We start from the raw sequence: 20,661 nt of genomic DNA on the forward strand, positions 1-20,661 counted from the left end.
CACTTTTGTGCCTAAAGATGGTAACAGAATTCTCCCTGACTCGGGCTGTTCACTTCCCTGTTTTTCTCCAGTTAGACAGAACAAGTAGTGGGTGAGGAGGTAGGATTTTACACTTCCTGGATACACATAGGTACCTGCAATTATACTTGGACAGAACTTAAACAGATGAGAAAACCAGATCAGTTTGCCTCCTTTGCCAGAAGCAAGGAAGGAAAGCCTCTGAAAGAGCAAACCTTATTCAAATAGCCACCAGATTGCATTTGCTGTTACTTTTTGCACAATAAAACTGTCCTTGAGCCATGAGAAAACCCATTCCGCGAAGGCCACTGATAAGTAACACCCCTATTCTCTGATGAGTTAACACCATCATCCTGGAAGCAGCTACGTAGTTGTCAATGTCTTCCCAAAACATTATCGTCTAGGTTTTGCTTTTAGAATCCGGGTAGTTTTTTCAGTGGCCAAAGTATAGGCAAAGTTTCTACAAAGCTCTCTCAGGGCCTCTCAGTGGTCCCTGAGCTCTGAGAATCTTCCCAGATGTTTCAACTGCAGACGAGAGTGATGATTAACATATAGCACAATTGTGTTGGGAACCTGGAGCTTTTTGTTAAGTCTGTGTGTTATGGGAGTTGTAAGTAATGTTTTGGCAGTCTGGAAGATTTCTGTGCTGAATAGCCCTAGTGCATGTGGCATCAGTCCTGTCTTGCATTTGGAGCTGGAATCTCAGCTTCATTATTATAATGAGTATCCATAACCTTTGTTTACCATGCGCTCATCATGATGCTGGAGCTGTGAAAGGATTATGATGCTGCATGTCTCATTTCCACCTTTTCCCCTAATTGTCTCTGGCCTTTTCCCTCACTTTTTAGTGGATCTCTGTCAACATAGCAATAGGTTATCTTACTTGTAGGGTTCCTGAAGAGCTGTTGCATACAAGAGGTCAAGTCTACCAGTTTGGAGAATTCAGTTGGCTTAGTGGACCTTGGCAGTGAGGTTACTAGTCTTGGATTCAGAGCGTTACTTCACAGGTCCAGCATTATGCTGAATACAAGTAGCTTCTCTTGGTAAAGTATTAAGTGCTGAAGATTTTGTGTACATTGCATTTTGAGTAAAATATAGTGTTAAATATCTTTGTTTTAGGTTGCGAAAATGATTCCATTGATGATATCAAAGAAATGACTGAAGTATCTACAAGAAAGCGTGGCAAGAAGAGGTACTTCTGGGAGTACAGTGAACAGCTAGCACCTTCACACCAAGAGAAAATGCTGAAACCCTCAGAATGGGATCGGGAAACATTGCCTAGTAATTTATATCAAAAGCATGGGCTTCACCATGGTAAGGGAGTTTGCGTCTTCCCATTACATTTCATATCCCATTGTTTTTTAGACCATTTTATGTTCAAGCTGGAATTATTGTATGCAGTATCTAAAGTATTTTGTAGATCAATAATTACTTGGTTGTATTTAAATGGAAGTTTACTCAGTGCCTCTCCTAGAGGGTGAATTTTAATTTTTTTCAGTGTCTGTCTTGCTTTACCTTTAAGAGGTCTTAAAACTGTGTTATAACATGCATGCACTCCTTGAAATTACCAACCGATTTTTGAGCATTCTGTACAACATCAATGTCAACATAAGACTTAACGGCTTGGGATCAGTCCCCGTAAGACTGATGAAATTAGAATCATAAATTTTCTTTTCACCATAAAACTTGTCCAGTCCTGTTTTTTAGGAAAATTGTTCTGGTTGAATAGGACTCTGAGAACTAAATTAATGTACACTTTTATGCCTGAGGTTTATTTAATTTTCCATATATACTTGCTAATTTGTACCATTGACATGTCTGCAAAAATGCCTCAGAAACCTTGAGGACCCAATTATGGTGTCCTCTAAGATGCTTATATGGTAGAGTGAACAATTTTAAGGTGTGTCTCATAGTAAAAGTTAAGATGTAAAGGATATTAATTTTTTTTTTGGTTGTAATTCCTTTAGTGAAATGGCTGAAGATTTTTGCCTTAGGGTACCACATTAGATAGCCATTTTCATGCTTAAACTTGAGTTGCATATGTAAAAAGTGGATCACTATGGAACTTGGTGATTTTTTTTTAAGGTAGTTTGAGGCCTGCTTCCTTAGACCTGTCATGTGGGTGGTAAACTTAAGATTCAGTGATGTCTGCTGCCTGGCTTCATCCTATGGGTTATCGGATCCAGCACTGGCCAATTCCTTCAGACTTCGAACTCGCTAGGTTCCACCTCCTTTACCCCGAAACACACTCTCCTGACCCTACTTCTCAGATCTAGTTCGCTACCATTCCTGTTAGCAGCTCACTCCTGTTCCTCTTAGGCATATCGAAAGGCTTATTGCATTGCTTGTTTAGTTCTGTATTTTGCATTCCTTTACTCTTTCTTAGTGTTGGGTTTCATTCTTTAGATAGGTTTCCTGCCTTTTGAGATCTTTGTTGTAGTGTGCAGCCTGGTATAGTGCTTAATAGTGAAGGGTAGTTGTCTTAGTAAGTGTGTGCTTTTGTGGTTTTTCTTTTCACCAATTTTTGTGTTTTAAGACTAATGGAAAAAGGCTTTAAGAAATGTATTGCCAGCGGCCACAAGTTGCCCTCACAGAATGCACATGATCACTGTGTCTGTTTGGGAGCATCTCACTTGGCTTTGGCATGCATTATTTGGATTTTGGATCCAGAGTGATCAGTGAGCATCGGCCAAGTTGGTCCTCAAGGACCTTTTTCCCTCTGGCCCTTCACCACCTTCTGCCTCTCCCTCAGCTCCAAAGGTCTGGTCCAAGAGGCATTGTTCACATGACTCCAGATCATCCAAGGGGGATTGAAAAAGGACCTCTGATTCCATCCCTGGGCCTTCTTCCTCGAGCTTGTCAGATCTGAAGGTCCCACAACTTTCTGGTCTACTGGCTGCTTTGGTGCTGATATTGGCTGTGACTTCAGACACTATTTCCCTCTGTGCTGGCCACCTCTGAGCCTTTCTAGTCTCCTCTTGCTTAGAGACTGCTTCAGGTGTGACAGCTTTCCCTTTTTCTCCACCTATCCCACCAGAAATGTTGCCAGAGTCGTCTCCTTCCCTACCCCTTTTCTGAGTCTCCCTAGCTTAGAGCTGGCAGACTGGTTTGTCAACTTTAAAATGGCCCTCCAAGCCCCCGTAGGTGGCTTCATCCATCCAGTCATTGAGGTTGGTGGACAGCATTAAAGCTTCTGACTTGGGGCAGCTGATGAGCTCCTTTTTGCAGAGACTGATGTAATTAGGCCTTATCCCTTTGGGTCCAGGTCCAGTTTCTTTACCTTTGGCTGAGACTCTCTAGTTTCCCTCCTCAGCCCCTTTGGATCCAGGGTCTTTGGGCCTGGCTGTGTTCCCACCTCTCAAGTTGGATGTAATAATTTGGCCATCTTCAGCTCTGACTCGTTCTTTGGTCTCGTCAAGTCTGACTACTTTGGGACCACCTGGACTTTAGAGCCATGGTGTTAAAGTGGGAGTTTCCTGGTCTGGGATGATTGGCCCTGCTTTGGGTTTGTCTCTACCACTTGGAGCTTTAGCTTTTTCACAGTTTGACTCCAGTCTCAACATTTGGGATAGGTGTTTCTCCCTGTGAGTCAGGTGTTTCAGTGGTACCTTCGGATACTGGGATCCTCCATTTCTACAATGTCAAAGGCCAAGGCAGAAGCTGGCCTCTGGGAACGATGTTCTCCTCCAAGTAGAATGGATCAGGTGTTCCTGGCTGATGTCCCATCCCCTTTCATATCTGGGCATGTGACCAGTCATCAGTCTGCTCCATGGCAGCCTGCGCCGGCTGGGTGTCTATCTTGCTCTCCTAGTGGAGCTTCCAGCCTGTTCCCTCTCTGCCCTGCCATCACTTGAGTGGGAGGTTTCAGGGAACAGGAGGTGGAAAGAGGGAAAACCTTGACTCCCTGGAGGAGTCCTTCACAGAGGATACCGACCTCAAGGAAGCGAGGGGGGCCCTAAATGTCCACAGGATGATGCCTTATTTGGCAATCTTATGGAGCTGCTTCCCCGGTGCAGAGAATGGACCTCTGAAGACCCCTCTCTGGAGGCATTGGTATTTTTGGAGGCCTTTGGTGTGGTCCCATCCACACCTTGGGTGGTTCCCCCTGCAAATGTGCAGATCTAGTATGCTGGAGGGTGTGGAAGGAACCCGATACCGTGGAGCCCATTCCCAAGAAGCTTGATAAGATTCTTGCACCATGTCACCAGGATCAGCCACACTGGAATCTGGGTTGGGCCTTCAGTGCCACTGTGGTGGCGGCTGCCACCAAGGAGATCTCTGAAGAGAGTTCTTCAGTCCATTCCCCAAATAGGGTGCCTCAGGCTTTGGATCGTTTTGGGAAGCACTCCTATGCCTCAGCTATATTTGCCTTAAGGGCACTTTACCAGACTCTGTGACCTGGTGAAGTGTCAAGGAGCATTAAGATGCAGCAGTCTCTGGCGATTCAGAAGCCACTGCGGACTCCGTTGTCTGCTCTGCTGTCTAATGCCAATATCCCTATGAGGCGTATTTCTAATGCAGCAAATGGAGTGGCATGAATAGCTGGCTCTGGCATTGCCATGCCTTGCCATGCTTGGCTGTGATTATGCTTCAAAACTTCCTTCATAAATGTTCTCCTTGGGACCTCCTTGTGTGGGACAAAAGTTAAATACTCAAACAAGGAGCGAGAACGACGGGAAGATGCTGTCCACTGAAGGAGTGCATTTCATCACATCTCAATGAACCTTTTCAAGGAGTCAGAAAGGTGGCAAATGTCTCTTTTTCAGAGCACCATATCAGTCTTCTCTGATGCTCTTTCATAGGGTAACTCCTGATGGTTGGGGGGGTGATCATAATGAACACCACCTGTGGGAGGCAAGGGTGACCCACAAAATTGGAGTTTCCATGGGGCTTTTTCCTGGCAGCCCCCCCATCAGAGACTGCAAGCTGCAGTGAAGAGATTTACAAGCTGCTTGCAAACAGTCATCCAAGAGGTCCCACAAGACCAGCAAAGATCACAGGTCTATTTCAGATTGTTTATGGTACCTGAAAGATGCCTACCATTGTATAAAGATAGACAGGCACTCTGGGAGGCTTCTGTGCTTCCGGCTGGTAGCCAATCACTACCAGTTCGGGTTCATTGGTCACACCACAGCCCCCCCTGGGTGTTTACCAAGTGCTTGGCAATGGTTGCAGCCAGGCTGTGGCTGTAGGGGATTCCAGGTCTTCCCTTACCTGGCCGTTTGGCTCTTTACTGCCTCCACAAGAGCATTGTTGATCACAGCCAGGAATAGCATGCTCCAGCTATTCAGCCACTTAGGCCTTACAGTCAATTTTAGTCAAGCCTACAGCCTGCTCAGGTATTAGAATTCATAGGTTGTCACTTGGATATAGTCCAGTCAAATTTCCAGGTTTCCAAGCTCTGATGTGATCAACCTTCATGCCCAGGCCTTGTCAGTGTTCGTGACCCCAAAGCCTCCAGTTCATGCAGTTTTCAAACTCTTAGGTCATGTGGCAGCATTTATATTGTTGGTTCCTCTAGCCAGACATTTTATGAGTGCTGTGCAATGAATTCAGGTTGTACTGTGGTATTTCCTGACCCACCCACTGGATTTTCCAATACAATTCACAAAGGCGTGTCACCACCAAATTCATTGTTTTTTTCAGTCTACTTTAGTGACCAACAGGAGACCGTTTATTCTTCCATCTCCCTTGGCTATGATCACCAGGAATACCTCCCTTCTGGGGCAAAGGTGGGGCATTTCTAAGGGAGGATGGTTCAAGGGCTTTTGTCTTCTGCAGAGACCAACATCCACACCAATATTCTGGAGATGAGGGCCGTCCTCCTTACATTGTAAGCTTTTCAGGATGCCCTTCACAGAAGTGTGATTGCGATATAGACAGCATGTCCATTGTCTGGTATCTCAATAAGCAGGGGGAACATGTTCATATCTTTGTTAGGATGCCATGAGAGTTTGACAAGGGCAATTTCTTCTCTGCAGTTTCTGGTTGCACCGCACATCCTGGAGAAGTCTTAACATTCTGCCTGATAGTCTCAGCAGGAACATTCTGCTGCCTCACGAGTGGTCCCTAAATACGAGAGTTGCAGCTTGGAGTTTTCAGCATGGGGGCACTCTGTTTTTTTTTGTGTTGCAGTCTGTTCGCCTCCTCATCCAACACCAAATGCAGCAACTGTTGCTCCTTAATTCCCACTCCGGGATAGTTGCCCAGGTGTGCTTTGATGGTTGCTTGGCCCCAAGGGCTGTTTTATGCCTGCACCCAAGGGCTGTTTTATGCTTGTACCCAGTCCCTTTGATTATAAAATTGCTTCAGAAGGTAACGCACTGAAGAGCAACTGTGATCCTCATAGCACCTTTTTGACCTAATCAGGTGTGGTTCCGCTATGTTCATCCTTTTCTGAAGTAACCCCCTTGGGTATTGGTTCCATTCCAGATCTCATTTCTTATCCAGTGGGTCTGGACCAACCCCAGTCTTTAGTCCCTCAAGTTTAACTGCATGGTTTCTCCAGTTTGCTTGATGGCCAGAAATCCCAGGCTTTCACAGGCTGTAGTTCACATCTTGTTGTCTTCTCAAAAACAGTCTACTAAAAAGTGTATTCCGGTAAATGGAGACATTTGTGATTTGGGTGGAGTCTCGTGGACTCCATTCTTTTAGAATCCGTTTTGGATTTTCTTGAGTTGTTTCAGTCAGGTTCTAGTTTTTCAACCATTAAGGTGCAGATTTTAAGTCATTTTTCAAAGGTATCTTTCTGCACTGTGACCCAGTTTGAAATCTGGTTCCTACCTGAGATTTGCTGTTTGTTTTGCAGGGCCTCCAGTTGAACCTTCAGCTACTTTGAGTTGAAACTGTTGTCTTGGACCTTGTTTTTGGTGACTGTTACTTCAGTGAGGAGAGTTTCAAGATCTTGATTCTTCTCCTTAGTTGGTGCTCTACAGAGGCAGGTTGTGTCTTTGTACAAACCCTTTGTTTTTGCCTAAAGTGGTTTCTGAGAAACAGTTCTGTACATCTCTCTCTGATTTTCCCCATTTCTCCATCAAAGGCGAATGTCTTCATTATTGTTTGGATATGTATAGGCAACTGAGATTTTATCTGGACTGTACCAAGGCCTTTAGAAAATACAGTTATTTGTCTCCTTTTCAATGGGGTTGCAGTTTGTAAATAATAACAAACATTGAGTTTCAGACTTCATATTCTTCATTAAATGAATGCTAGCGTGACACCCGTGCCCTGGCCCAGCAATCAAGGAGCCTCAATCCTCACTACTAACACCAGAGAACGGCATCTCATATATGAGGAAAGGATAACAAATGCACACAGTAAAGTGAAATTTCCCTTAAGAGCACACAGAGATCACGGGCAGGTTGCTCCTTTGCTCTCCAGGTCCCCAATAAGACTCCCCAGTGGCATAGCTATACAGTCCAGATCTCTGCCTAGCTGGCAAGCTAACCACCAAATACCCTCTCTGTCCAACCAGTGCTTCGTGTCCCTGCCCAAGCAGCTGACACACAAACACTTTGAGATAAGTATTTATACGACTTCTCAGACACTCCTGGGAAAGGCTGACACAGATTTTCCAGCTGTGCCCCCTATACCCAGACTGTACGGTAGTAATTCCTGCCACCACCAGCTAATAATTATCATCTACCCAAAGGCCCTTAAAAGGGTGTCCAGTTATTACTGTGCAATATTATTATCCAATTGGTAAGTGTGACTAAACAGTCTTAAGGCTCATTAGAGTTGCTTGTACAATAAATTCTATGAATATGCAGTGTACTCTAGAGCTTAACTATCTCTCCATAAACCAACCACAGTTGAAAAGGGTTTAAAAATATTTAATAATAAATACTAAAAGCACAAGACAATACTACTACACCAGAGTGCTATTCAGGAGTTCAGAGATCACACAGAAACTTAAAATAATTCAGTAGTACAGTTCTGACAACAGAAAAACCCTTAGTCTAATCTTTATAATTCCTGGCTACTTCTAGGAGAAAACACAGTTCTAACATACTACTTACATAAAGAGAGTATAAGGCAGTGCTGATGAGTTGAATGTCCAAGATCAAAATGCTTACAGTCTCTCTCTGAGCAATAGTTTTTAAAATCACTAACAACATTTCTGCTGGGCCCTCCCAGATTACATCATTTTGACACTTAGCCTGGGGTTCCCAGGCCAACAGGCTACATTATTTAGCAAGCTAACACCTACTCAGGAAGCTACAACAATAAAAGACATTTCACATGTACACTCTAGTAATTATTCCTCAAGGTAGAACAATAGAAAGAATGTGCTAGCCCAGACAGGCTGACTCTGAGCTTTCCAGATCAAAGGATAGATTTGAAATAATTTTAACTTCAAAAGAAAGATTTGAAATGCTTGACTTAGTTTTCCTTACAGCAGATGGCAATGTTGCTACAATCTTGAAGTTCAACATTTTACAGTATTTTCCTTCATTTAAGAAACAAGCCTGTATTTTACATTTAAATTTACAAATGACAGAATTATCTGGCTAGGCTAGCAGCCTTCACCATTCTCTACCAGTCTTCACAGCTAGTACTGAAGCTGTTACTCTTAGCAACTTTCCAAATGTATAACAAACAATTAAAACCTGTCCCTGATTGTGGTTCTCTATCCCCACCTAATCTTGGCTTTGTTCATATTTCTTGTGCTATGAAGAAAAAAGAGCATCTTTGTAGTACTTTAAAGGTGAAGGGATAATGTTTGGTGAGCTGAGTGCTAGTTTCTCATCGGTTTATTACCCATTCTAAGTGTTTTATGGTGTTTTGTGGATGCTTGACAGACTTTCTGTAATGGGTCTCTTTTTGTCAAATTCTGCCATTACATTGAACTCAGTAAGCTCAAGTAAATTTTGGCTGCTGTTTGCATTATTTTGGATCCTTTTTGACAGAAAAACTTTATTTTTTCCCTTCATGTTGTATAAAGAGGTGAATGAAGTAATGTAATTATATTTAAACATATTTTTTAATTTAAATTGCGAGTTTTGACATTGTTTTCTTGAAAAAAAATTCTTACGTTTAAATGGAATTCCTTGCATGTCTAATTTTCAGTTTTATAAGGGAGGATGATAGGGGTGATCTTTATATTGATTGCAGCTGCAGTAGCAAAAGCTAAATGGGCTGTATCCTGCTGAGGATAAAACAGATGTCCAGCTTCCAAAGGTTCATGATACCTTCCATGTACCCAAAACGTTGGCTGAGCTGACTTAAGACAGGTTTGGGTAATAAGCCCTTCAATGTTATCCTGCCACTGAAGAGTGTGCTCCTGTGTGGCTTGTGCTTTCTTTGGTGGGCAGATAAGGGATGAAACCTTCCATTATAAAAATGAAAGCTAAAAGTTTGTGTTTTGATGGACTGCAGCGAGACTGTATTGCACTTTTAAATGAGAATGCTCTTTCTTTTCTTGTTAGTTTAAAAGTTATTTAAAGTTTTTGATGACCTTTTTATCTGCGGAGAAATTGTGTGCATTTTACTTTTGGAGGCTGGTTAAGCATTTTTAAAGTGTTTTTTTTTCTGCCAACCTTTCAGATTTTATAAGGTATTCTCTAAACCTCATCCAGTTTTGGGAAAATGACAAGAGTGTTCCAAAAATAATTCATCCCCCACCCCAATAAAAAGATGGTAAGCAAGTCAGTGTGACTGTTTGTATGACCTTGTTCCCGCCTCCCATTCTGGCAGTCCCTTTTCCCTTTAAAATAAGTCTGAAGTTGCACATTTGGCAAAGATAGTTTCAGACACATGGGTTATGAAGATCATTCATCAAGGTTACAGATGGCAGTAAGAAAGAATTCCTCCTTGCCTAGGGGTTATTCTTTATCCACATGACCAGGCTGTGTTTTTTTCTGGCCCTCATCATTGTTCTAGGAAATGATAGAAGCAGTTCTCTGTTCCCAGTCACTTTCCTTTTCATCCAGACGTCAGGTTGTTAAGGTTTGGTATGTCTGGATACCATTATCAGTTCTCTACCTTACTCTTTGGGCTATCCACTGCATCAAGAGTGTTCATAAAGTGTCTAACTCCAGGTATAGCTCATTGCAGTCTACAGGCTAACCACATTTTTCCATATTGAGACAACTTGCCTATCTTTGCAGAGTATTTCAAAGTCTCAGGAATGCCTCACTTGGGTGAGAGATCTCTTACACAAGCTGGGATTCAAAGACAGCATTCAAAAGTTCTTTTTGACTCCTTTACATAGGTTGTGTTCCTGGGGTGTTAGCTAGACACCTCAGTTCAAATAGCTTTTCTTCCACAGGTAAAAGTAGATTTATTCCTAGTACTATTGCTAAGGTTTTCCACTCAGACTTCTGTCACTACAAGGGGAATACCTCAGGATTTTGGGTCTCATGGCATCTGAGATTCTCATGATAACCCTGGCAAGACACTGTGAAAGAGAGCGAGTGTATCTGAAGTCTTTTTAGTCCTAGCATGAACATCCTTTGTCTTTTCAAATCCCAGTGCTGGGGTTTCTCAGAAGAGAAATTACTTGGTGGCAACAATAAATATCCTTAACTTTGGATCTTCCCTTTCTTTCTGTTCCAAAATAGTCCATTATCACAGATGCCATTGACTTTGTTTGGGGAGCAGTTTCAGGTTGGATAATCGTACAAGGTATGTGGGACACCTAGAACAGACACAAGCATATAATATAAAAGAGATGCTTGGCCTGATGAAGGCACTTAACTCTGAATCATCTTTGGTCCCCATGACTTCAGGTTGATTCAGACAATACCATGGTCATGCGGTATATCAACGGGGGGGGGGGGGCAGGTTGTACCCCTTTTGCAGGCTAGCCATGTTAGCTTGGGATATAGCTTCACACTCTACAGGCATCCCTTTATTCTGTCAAAGCAGTATTGTGCAGCAGAGAAGCTTAGCAGGATAGGCAGAATCTCGCATATGAAAACCAGGTCAAGGGGTCCGAGATTTGATCCATTTGTGGGGGTTCCTCTGGTAGACCCATTTGCCTCCTCTGAATAATTAGAAGTATTCTGCTCTAGGACCCCATGCAAGGAGGCCTGGAAGACGGATGTCTTTTTTTCCTTGGACAGGAATGTTGCTGCATGTTTTTTTCAATCCTGCCCACTGATACCCTGGGTAGTTCTGAAGATTCAAAAGGAATCCCTCAAGATCATTGTGGTGACTCCTTTTCTGGCCCAGGCAACAGTGGTTTTCCTTTCTTTTGGAAGTGGCCAGTGCAATTTCCACAAGCATCTTTACAGATTGGATCTAATTACACAGTGTCAGGGATGTTTGATACACCCTAACCCCAGTCAATGTCAGCTGACTTGTCTGGATGATTGGGTCTTGATTCCCTTTAGGCACCTGTTTACTGAGGATATGCAGCAGTACTTAGAGGCAATAAAGCCTGCTAGTATAAAATTCTATATTTGCAAATGGAAAGGTTTTTCTAGCTGGTGCCAACAGCATAACAAGCACCCATTCAGGGCTAGTTGTTCTCTGGTTTTACAATATGTATGAGTTGCTTTCCAATGACCTTTCTTACTCCTCCATCAAGATTAATTTATTGGACATTATAGCACGTCTTCCCATGGATTCTCCTCTTTCAAGGCATTCTCATGTCAAAATGCCTTTGAAAGGGGTTTTGCTTAAGAGGTCTCCAAGAAAAATCATGGCCCCTTCTTGGGATCTTAATTTTTTATTAGCGTAGCTAACACTTGCTCCATTTGAACTAACTAATCTGGCTAACTTGAAGTGCTTAATGTGGAAAACAAGTTTTACTAATTGCTCTTACCTCTGCAAGTAGAATATCGGGTTGGACTCTCCTTAAGAGCCTGAAACTCTTATTTTCACAAAGACCGGGTTTCTTTGAGAACTAATCTTTTATACCCAAAGTGACGCATTTGCTTATTGTTAGTCAAACTATTGATTTCCCCCATTTTCTTTATTTATCCTATAAATGAGAGAGGAAGGATTCTCTATACCTTAGATGTCCACTGAGAACTCCGATACTATCTTGACAGAACTAAACCTTTCAGATCATGTGAAGGTAAGAAGAGGCAACCTATGTCAGTAAAGACTGTTTCCAAGTGATTGTAGTTGCCACAACAGAACTATTCTGGACAGGGTTAAGGCCCCACTATACCAGAGCATTAGCTTAATCTGTGGCTTTATAGGAAGGGTTGTATTCTAGAAGCAGCCACTTTATGCTCCGTACATACTTTTACATGATATTACAAGCTTGGTTCTGTCTCTAGATCTAGATCGGGCTTTGCTAGAACCATTCTCCAGGGACTCCTGGAACCTTTTCCATCCCACCTCCCAAAATTTGTAAGCTATGTTGATCTAACCATGTAGCTTAGGCTACTGCATCAGTAATCAATATGAAGAACATAGTACAATCTGTAAGTAAACTTACTGTAACAGATGTTTGAACTGCTGCAGTAGATGCTCTTCCTTCCACCCCCCCCCCCTTGTTTTTTGATGCGCTTATGCTAGGATGTGGACTTTTTATCCCTAGCATTGTCCTTTTAGGGCTCTGCCTCCTTTCTACTGGCATGAAAAGTCTGAAGGGTTGGCGTCCAAACCTATCAGCTCCGCTTAAGTTGACTATTTGTTTGAACACATGTAAGGTACCCTGAAGCTTTGGAAGTTGGCAGACTGTTATTTCTTATCTATGATGTAAGCCATATACCTTGTTCTGTGCTGTGCCTCAAAATATCAGTGAATTTTTAAAGGTCCCCTCTGGGCAGTCTAGTAGCAGTGGGGAAAAATAGGGCATCCATGATTTGAGTGGTCAAATCTGCACACTTTACATTATATATTTGCTGAAAAACAAGCTCAGATTAACGGAAAAGGAACTCTTTAGGAAGTCTGTTGGGTTAGTCACATTGCTGTCAACTCTGGAGCATTGTAAGCTAAGGATTATGATGGGAAGATCTCAATGTTGGTCTATTAATCTGTTTGCCCAGTGCCGAATAAGAACATCTAAAATATCTTTGATGTTTGGGATGACTTGCTGTGTTTGTCATTTTCTACCACCACATGGGCTTTTTTGACTAGGTGTGGCAGTTTTCTTGGAAAATACTGGGAGTTTTTAGTGGACAGCATTGCAAGACTAAATCTTGCCCGAGTTAAATGTGAGATGTATGGGTTACAGAGCCTAAATGCACACCGCTGGCACCTGTTTATGTAAGTGGTGATTGGTCGTAAGTGCTTAAGGCAAATGCACACGACTGCCTTGGATTAGGACTGATACCTGTCATACCTAAATAAGCTTTACAGTGACAGTTGCAAAACAGGGCTGTCTTTGAATTCCCAGGAATTTATACTCTCTTTTCTCTCTGAGGCCAGAACCTTCTAATGCAGACTTGCCAAAAGTAGCCGAGACTTAACTGAATTGCTTTCACCTACACACACCTACTGGTGTTTCACATGATAATTGCAACTACACTTGTTATTTCTAGTTGTTGTTTTAATTTTGGCTTTTCCCGGTTAGGGGTTGCCACAGCGGAACTCCGGTCCGCTAATGATTGGCAGTCGATATTTATGGTGCCGAGGTGCCAGCCCAATGCTCAACCTTCAACAAAGGCATGCCCATTCACGCATGTCTTTCAAACGCCACTTGACCGCGGGGAGGACGTGCAGACTCCACACAAAAGGCGCTGCAGCCGAGAATAGAATGGGAGAACCTCTTGCTGTGAGGCGACAACGCTACTGCTGCACCACCATGGCTACACTTGTTATTTCTAGTAATTTAGTAAATCTAAGGTTGAAAATTGTCCAAGTCTTTGATCCAGAAATGATTGTTTTGTAAAGTCAAATAATGTTCCCAGGCAAATTGAAAGAAAAGACTAGTAGCAATGTGGTTCAGTCTACTCGGCGTGGATTAGATAGATCGATTTCAGACAGGAACAGAATCTTCAAAAACAGTTGTATTGTATAGATCCATTCTATGATGAAGTGTTTCAGTTTAAGGAAATGGTGAGCATGGCAACAGTAACAGTAAAATAGTTTCATATTGAAAATAAACAATAGTTTGACAGATGGCTTTACTACTGGCACTCACCTGACCCATTTGTACCAAGAGGTTGAGAGCCAGGTATTCCTGGACTAGGGGAGAGGCCTGTGGCCAATTTGTTTTTGCCTGTGAGTCGCATTTGGCTGTTTCCCCCTTGAGACATGATAGGGAGTGGGTTACCTTGATGATCCTAGAGTGTGGGGTAGCTTAATCTGTTTCTCTCTCCCCTCACCCCCTTTCATTCCATATTATTTCCTGAGAGTAAGCATGCCTCCGCTTGCAGGGTTCTTCATTATCACTGTAAGCCTCTTGACCGAGTGGACTTGTCAAAGTCTTAACTGCACCAGGTAATGCCTAGAACAGCATCACCCTTGTGAACCTGAGTCCCCGCCTTTTTTTTTTTTTAAATGCTTGAACCATCAGCAGCTTGTCATGCCTATCCTTCCCAACAAATTCCTGCAGATGTTTGAGCCTCTGTTCAAAGTTGAATGGTCTGCGGTGTTGCCAGGGCTTTTATCCTTTATTTCATGGGGCTTGTTAAGCACTTCATTCGAAATTGTTCCCTATTATAGATTTTCATGTATATCCTGACATAGATCACTGCAGATGTTGCTGCCACAAACCCCAGTGTCTGTGAGCCAGCATCCCTTTATGCTTGTTTCTGTAAGGCCACTGATAAGGTGAGCACTTTCCAGTTTGTCCAAGTGCACTTTGACTTGAGAGGCTTGGTATCCCTTATATAGTTCTTAGGAGTAAAATGCCCTGTATGGATTTCAGCTATTATTTTGCCAGGTTAAACCATATGCTCCCACACTGCAGAGGACTGTTTGTAGCAGATAGCTGTGCTGAAAAAGACGTCCCTTGTGTACAGGATTAATGAGTGGTGTCCAGTTTTGGAAACATTCCTATGCAAAATAGGTAGACTTGACTTGCTAGTAGTAGCTCTCATCTGTTGTGCACTCAGGAGACTGCTGTTAGACCAAATGGAAGAGTCTTGATTTGGCTATACCCTGCTGTTGTCTTGCAGTGGAGGGGCCTTCTTGGCATTCCATTAAGCTTTGTGCATTAATAAGCACCTTTGAGATCTAAGGAGTTCTTGGTCTTCTCTTCATGGAAGTGGGAGAGTTTTATGTAGGGGTATCATGCACAGAGCTCCAATTTTGACTGTGCCGACCATTTTTTTGACTGCAGCAACATTCTGGATGACTTCCATGAGCATTTAATTCTGTTTTTATTTTATATATTTTTCTATCTTTTGTTGACTGGGTTAGTCCCACTTGGCTAATTGCTTGTTTTCAGGGGAGGCCACTTGATCTTAACCAGACTGGAGTTGGAGTTTCTGTTAAGGGAAGTTTGGCCAGGGCATGAGGGAACGTCTAACATTTTCATTGGGTACTATGATTTTGTTTTATGTCCACCTGAGATATCACCAACTCGAGCAGATTGGAGCTTGGTTAATGTCTCATGCAGCCCCCCCCCCCCATGCTGCATTTGTAGTGTCATTAACTTGGTCACCTGGAGTGGGAATAGTCCACAGCTGCCTTGCCTTTCAGCACCAAGGGCAAGTGTGCTACTTAATGCACTGCTGACTCTGCAACATCCCTCACTGGTCTTGGATGGTCCTTTCCACAAGAAACTGTTGCTGTCCTTTCCAGCCTGTATCTTACTGACTGAATGACATGTCCAGCAACAGCAAAGACTGTATTTTTGACCTGGACAAGATTGCCAGAGGTTGTTTAGATTTTTACTTTTGCTACATGGCTTGGTTGCTCTACCACAATGTATTCTGCAAAATGTACAGTATGTGGGAGCTGTGTAGGATGAACACTACCCAGTGACTCGAAGTGATTGTCCTTTTGTGGCATTGTTGGCCAGGATGGTTAGAGACCCCTTTGAAGATGTGCCTTTTATATACCACTTTTGTTTCCTCAACCATTGCAGAGGAGGTGGGAGTAGCTGCATAATAGTCCAACTTTCATGGCCCTTATGCCCTCCTCCTTTACACTGGGGTTGGTGACCATTTCCTGATGTTGCCCACAATACCAAATGTCAAATTCTGACTGGAGAGTTCCACTTGCTGAGTTCATCAGATGAGCACTCCACAGTGTGCAGTATACCATCAGGCACATCGCTTTCAAAGTACAGCATCTAATGTCCTGCTTTATTCCCGGGCCTTTTTTTTTTTTTTTGTGTGTGGTCAGGCTTAGATGCTAACAGTGTGAGTGGTCATTTAATTGGTCATTTCCAGGAAGTGGCTCTTTAGGGCTGGATTCCAGGTGTGCCTTCCAATTTTATCTTAATTGAGTAAGTGCTGGAATTTTTCTTCCACATACTCCAGTCAGTGGTTGGAGTAGCAGTGGTCCAGCTGACTTTAGAGGATGGTTTTGTGCTTTCCTCATTTTCCACAGGTGGAGGGGTATATACAAGATTGGGTTTCTCAAGGCTAGAGTTGTTAGATGAGTCTTTTTGGTCTGTCTGGAATAATCCCTGTCATTATGAGATTTCAGGGAAACCTTTTCTCTAGTTGTCAAAGTTTTTGATATTCTTTGGAAAATTATTTATGGGTCATTTTGCTAGTATGGTAGACTTGGGTGCTCTTTTACTAAGAGCCAGAAGACCAAGACATTCATGTTGAGTGGTGAGTCGTTCCTCTCAGGAGACATAGGTAAAGCATTTTTTTCTGCTGACTGGGCTGCAAGACAAAAGATTGCCCTGTTCTCTAACCCTGTTTCTAAAGCTCTGCAGTATTTATTTTTTAACTTGGACATTTGTTCACTAGTCAGTTAAGGTACGTAAGGGTGCCACTGTTTACTGTCGGAAGGTTGATCCTTCCAACATCAAAACTTGTACTTGCAAGTGTGAAATACTGAATCTTTCATCACAACAAATCAAAAAGTGCTAATGTTGGTCCTGAAGGAGAAGCAAGTCCTTGGGAGTTCAGTATTGTGTGTTTTGGCAGTCTGAAGTTTTGTGTTTCAGACTAGCAATTGCAGTTTCGATGCTGAAAGAATCAACTTTCTAATTGCAATCTGACTTTTTAGTTTACCTTAATTTTCACACTGCAAAAATATGAACAACTTTGACTTATCCCACTATTGTCAGGTCATTGTAAGAGATGATCTTCACTTTTGCCCTGCCGTCATGAAACCTGATTTCCCATATCCTGTTGATTTTGTTCTATAGGACCTTGCTCTTCATACCTTTTAAGTGAACCTCATCTGTGTAATTGGAGCTTTTTGAGTGAGAGTAGATTTGGTAAACATGGCTACATTTGTGAGGTTTCCTGACTGGTAAGCATGGTCTGCCAGGCTTTACATCTTCTGGCAGAGAGAGGGGTTACTTCTGGACTAAATCATCTTGATGCTCAACTTCCCCCAAGGTTAGAGTTTTGGCATTTTGTTCAGCTTGTGGCATTGTGTAGTCTTCATGAGCAATGACAGTCTTCCCAAATTTATGGGTGTCCACAGGCTATTGAGGTGTTTTTTGGACATTTCTTAAGGTTAAAGCTCCATTTCTCTTGTTTCCTTTGTGAGTTTTGAATCATTGATGCTTAGACCCAGTCTGGCCTTTCGGCTATTCATATGTATTCCATAATTTGCACTGATTAGAGAAAACTGTTTTGCATCACATTACTTCCACCAGGGTTGCATCTGTTAGCAGATTTTCAGTAAAAGTACAAATGTAGGATGTCCGGCCATTTGAGACTTTGTTCTTGTAGTGCACCTTTACTAAACATTGAACTATGCACTGCCCATGGATTCGGTATTCATTTGGGCCTTTGTGTTCCATGTTCTTTTTTCATAAACCAGGCACCCAGAAGGATTAGTTAGGGACTCTGTCTTGAAGGTCAACAGTGTGTGAATCCTTAGGCAAATACTAGTTATGTACTTAACTGTTTAGCTAGACTTGTTCAAAGAATTTATTCTTTAACCCATCTTCCAATTCTATTTCTGTAGATGAGGTGTTTTATGTTTACATCTTTGTTAGCTTGGTCAGAAACTGGCAAATGGAGGGGAGAGGAAGGGTATCCTGAGAAAGAGATGTGCAAACTGTAGTCTGGGAAAGTTGCATCAGCCAATCTGAGTGCTTGCTGTGTACTAGGATTCAAAGGTCAGCAACACTGAATTTAGTACTCGAGTTTGGTGTTGCAGTAAGTATGTAACTTGTCTTCCAGTCATTCTTTGAACTTGGATTAAATTGTTGCAACTGAGCTCTCTTGCCACAGCATGCCTGTGTTAGGAACATCCCACCCACGGACAGTCACAGTTAGTGCCTCTGTTTAGGTGAAGCTGTTCAAGTCTGAATCCATTGAGCTGCTTCATCCCTCAACCTCCTTGGACTTGTATCTGAATTGAGAGCTTCAGCTTCCTCCTCCTGTTCTGAATTCAGAAGGAAGCTTTTAGAAGTGGTTTCTTTCCAAGTCTTGTCTGGCTTTTCTGCCAGGATTCATCTTGTCTCCAAAATTGTGATAAAAACTGCAGATAGTCCTAACAGTGAGAAATTGCCAGCTGTAGTTTTGGTAGAATATCATGCTGTGGGGCTTTATCCACGCAACCAAATTTGTTTAGACCAGCTATGTCTAGGTCTACTATCTCTCATGCTGCCCCTGTCAAAATGGTAGGCTGGCAGAGGCAATTGTTAAGAGCTCAGGCAGATAATCTGGTGCCCCTTTTCTGCCTCCTCTATCCCTGCCCATAGGGGGTTCTTTTGTAGTGGCCTTTTCTCCTCATCCCTGTTGTATGCCTGTTGTGCTGCAACTGATGCCCCAATTCTTTTGGCTTGCATTGGTTAAGATTTCAAGCAACCATCCCTGTAGCACCAGTCTGGGTACTAGACCTTTTGTATAAATATATTTTGATACCAGTACTTCCAAGAGGACATATCCCAATTGGGTCTGTATTAGTTCGCCAAAAGTTATTTTCAGCGAACACCTCTTCATTGACCAATATTCAGCAAAAATCACTTCCACGATTCACTGAATTTTCCAAGGGCAGTGAAATAGTTGGTCAGCTACACAACTTTGCCCTTTTCCCCACTGTAGTGCGATCTCTGAGTTGGTATATACAGTTGGGGGAGTGGGGGAGGTTGAAGGGCCCCCCACTTGGGTAGGTTTAATTTGGTTAGTTGTGGGCTTCGTTGTGCTGTGGGGCAATTGTTTCACTGCCCTTGGAAAATTCAGAGAATCGCGGAAGTGATTTTCGCCGACTATGGGTCGAAGAGGTGTTCGCTGAAAATAACTTTCGGTGAATTAATATAAACCCATCCCAATTACCTGTAGCTTTGGTATCATCATTGATGACATTGGTGCTGTGGGTGCTGACTGCCTCCATGTTTATGCCATGTTTCTTTTTCCTTGGTGACCTTGGTATCTGCAATGGGTTAATTAGCCATCGGAGTGTTTCAGTCTGTGTGATATATTGGCACCACAGTTTCCAGAGTCGGGGCCTATAGATGCTGTTTCCTTGTACACCTCAGTGATGCTTCTTACATATGCCGCAAGTGTTGGCATTGGAGGTTACAACAAATATTTTTCTGCTATGCTTTTGTATTTCTAGCCGGTCATACCTCAGCAGGCCAGACATACTGAACGTCTTAGGCTCATAGGAAGTTACTAGGCTAATGGCCCTAGGGCCCTTGCAAGTCTAGCCAAGTTCTACCCTTATCGCCAAGATTAGCACCTATTGCCCCTCTCCAAGAGGGACACAGGTGGAAACCCCAGGGTGAATTTACGGTTGCCATCCAGTCATCCATATTGCATTTGATGAGGGCCAATGAGTTGCTCTGTTTGACATGAAGGGGGAGTCGGTTCCAAAGGTGTGGTAACATCTGGGAGACAAATCTGTCCTTCCAGCAGATGTCCTTCATGGATGCATCTGCAGTCATAACAAGTGGGTTGTCCTGTCGTCAGGCAGCCCTGCAGTCGGCCGGATTCCAAAGTCCGGGTCCGGCTTCGGCTGATGTCGCACTCCACCCGACGTCATCTCTGCTGGTCTTCGGGTATAAAAGCATCAGCCGACGCCATTTTCCTCAGTCTTTCTTGCAGCGTGGCCAAGCAGAAGCTGTTCGCAAGTGCCGGTCGGTCGGATCCAGAGATTACTTCTACCGAATACTACTTCAAGACTTCTAAAGCTAAGTACCCGTTGGGGACTCTTTCTTGCCTCAGCCGATGTCAGAAAAGTTAACAATTGTTTAACCTGTGGGAAACAAATACCTCATAAAGATTTCCACTCTTACTGTCTGCCTTGTTTAGGCCCAGCCCACGACGTAGCAGCCTGTTCGCCTGTGCCTCTTTCAACCGACGAACGCTTAGGCGTCGGTCGGAGTTTGCAGAACAGTTTTTCGGTATTGATTTTGCGTACATTATGTCGTCGGATTCTCCGACTACCCCCAAAAAACGCAAAGATAAAGACCGACATCAAGGTCCGCGGTTTCGGCCGAAACCACGGCAAAGCATCATGAGTGTCTCGGTTTCGCCGAAACCGAGAAAACTGCTCAAAGTACAGCTGAACCTATTCTTACAACTGAGGCCCCTGCTACAATTCTTGAATCGACCTCAGAAATTTTACCCACTACGGTGACTGACTTATCAGATACCATCCCCTTGGATGTCTCTACCCCAGCACGTGGTGCTGCTAGGCCTCCAGCAG

General features: G+C 43.1%; 1 protein-coding gene across 1 annotated transcript in view; it reads left to right on the forward strand.

Annotated features, from left to right (window-relative positions):
- Positions 1-20,661, forward strand: part of CREBRF (CREB3 regulatory factor) — a 504,903-nt gene that overhangs the window by 290,500 nt on the left and 193,742 nt on the right. Inside the window, exon 5 of the mRNA XM_044069872.1 lies at positions 1,138-1,332. Within this exon, the coding sequence (XP_043925807.1) occupies positions 1,138-1,332 (195 nt within the window). The remainder of the gene's footprint in view (positions 1-1,137; positions 1,333-20,661) is intronic.

This window comes from Protopterus annectens, chromosome 4.part0, assembly GCF_019279795.1.
Source record: "Protopterus annectens isolate FY-2018-M chromosome 4.part0, PAN1.0, whole genome shotgun sequence".
Classification (NCBI taxonomy): Eukaryota; Metazoa; Chordata; order Ceratodontiformes; family Protopteridae; genus Protopterus; species Protopterus annectens.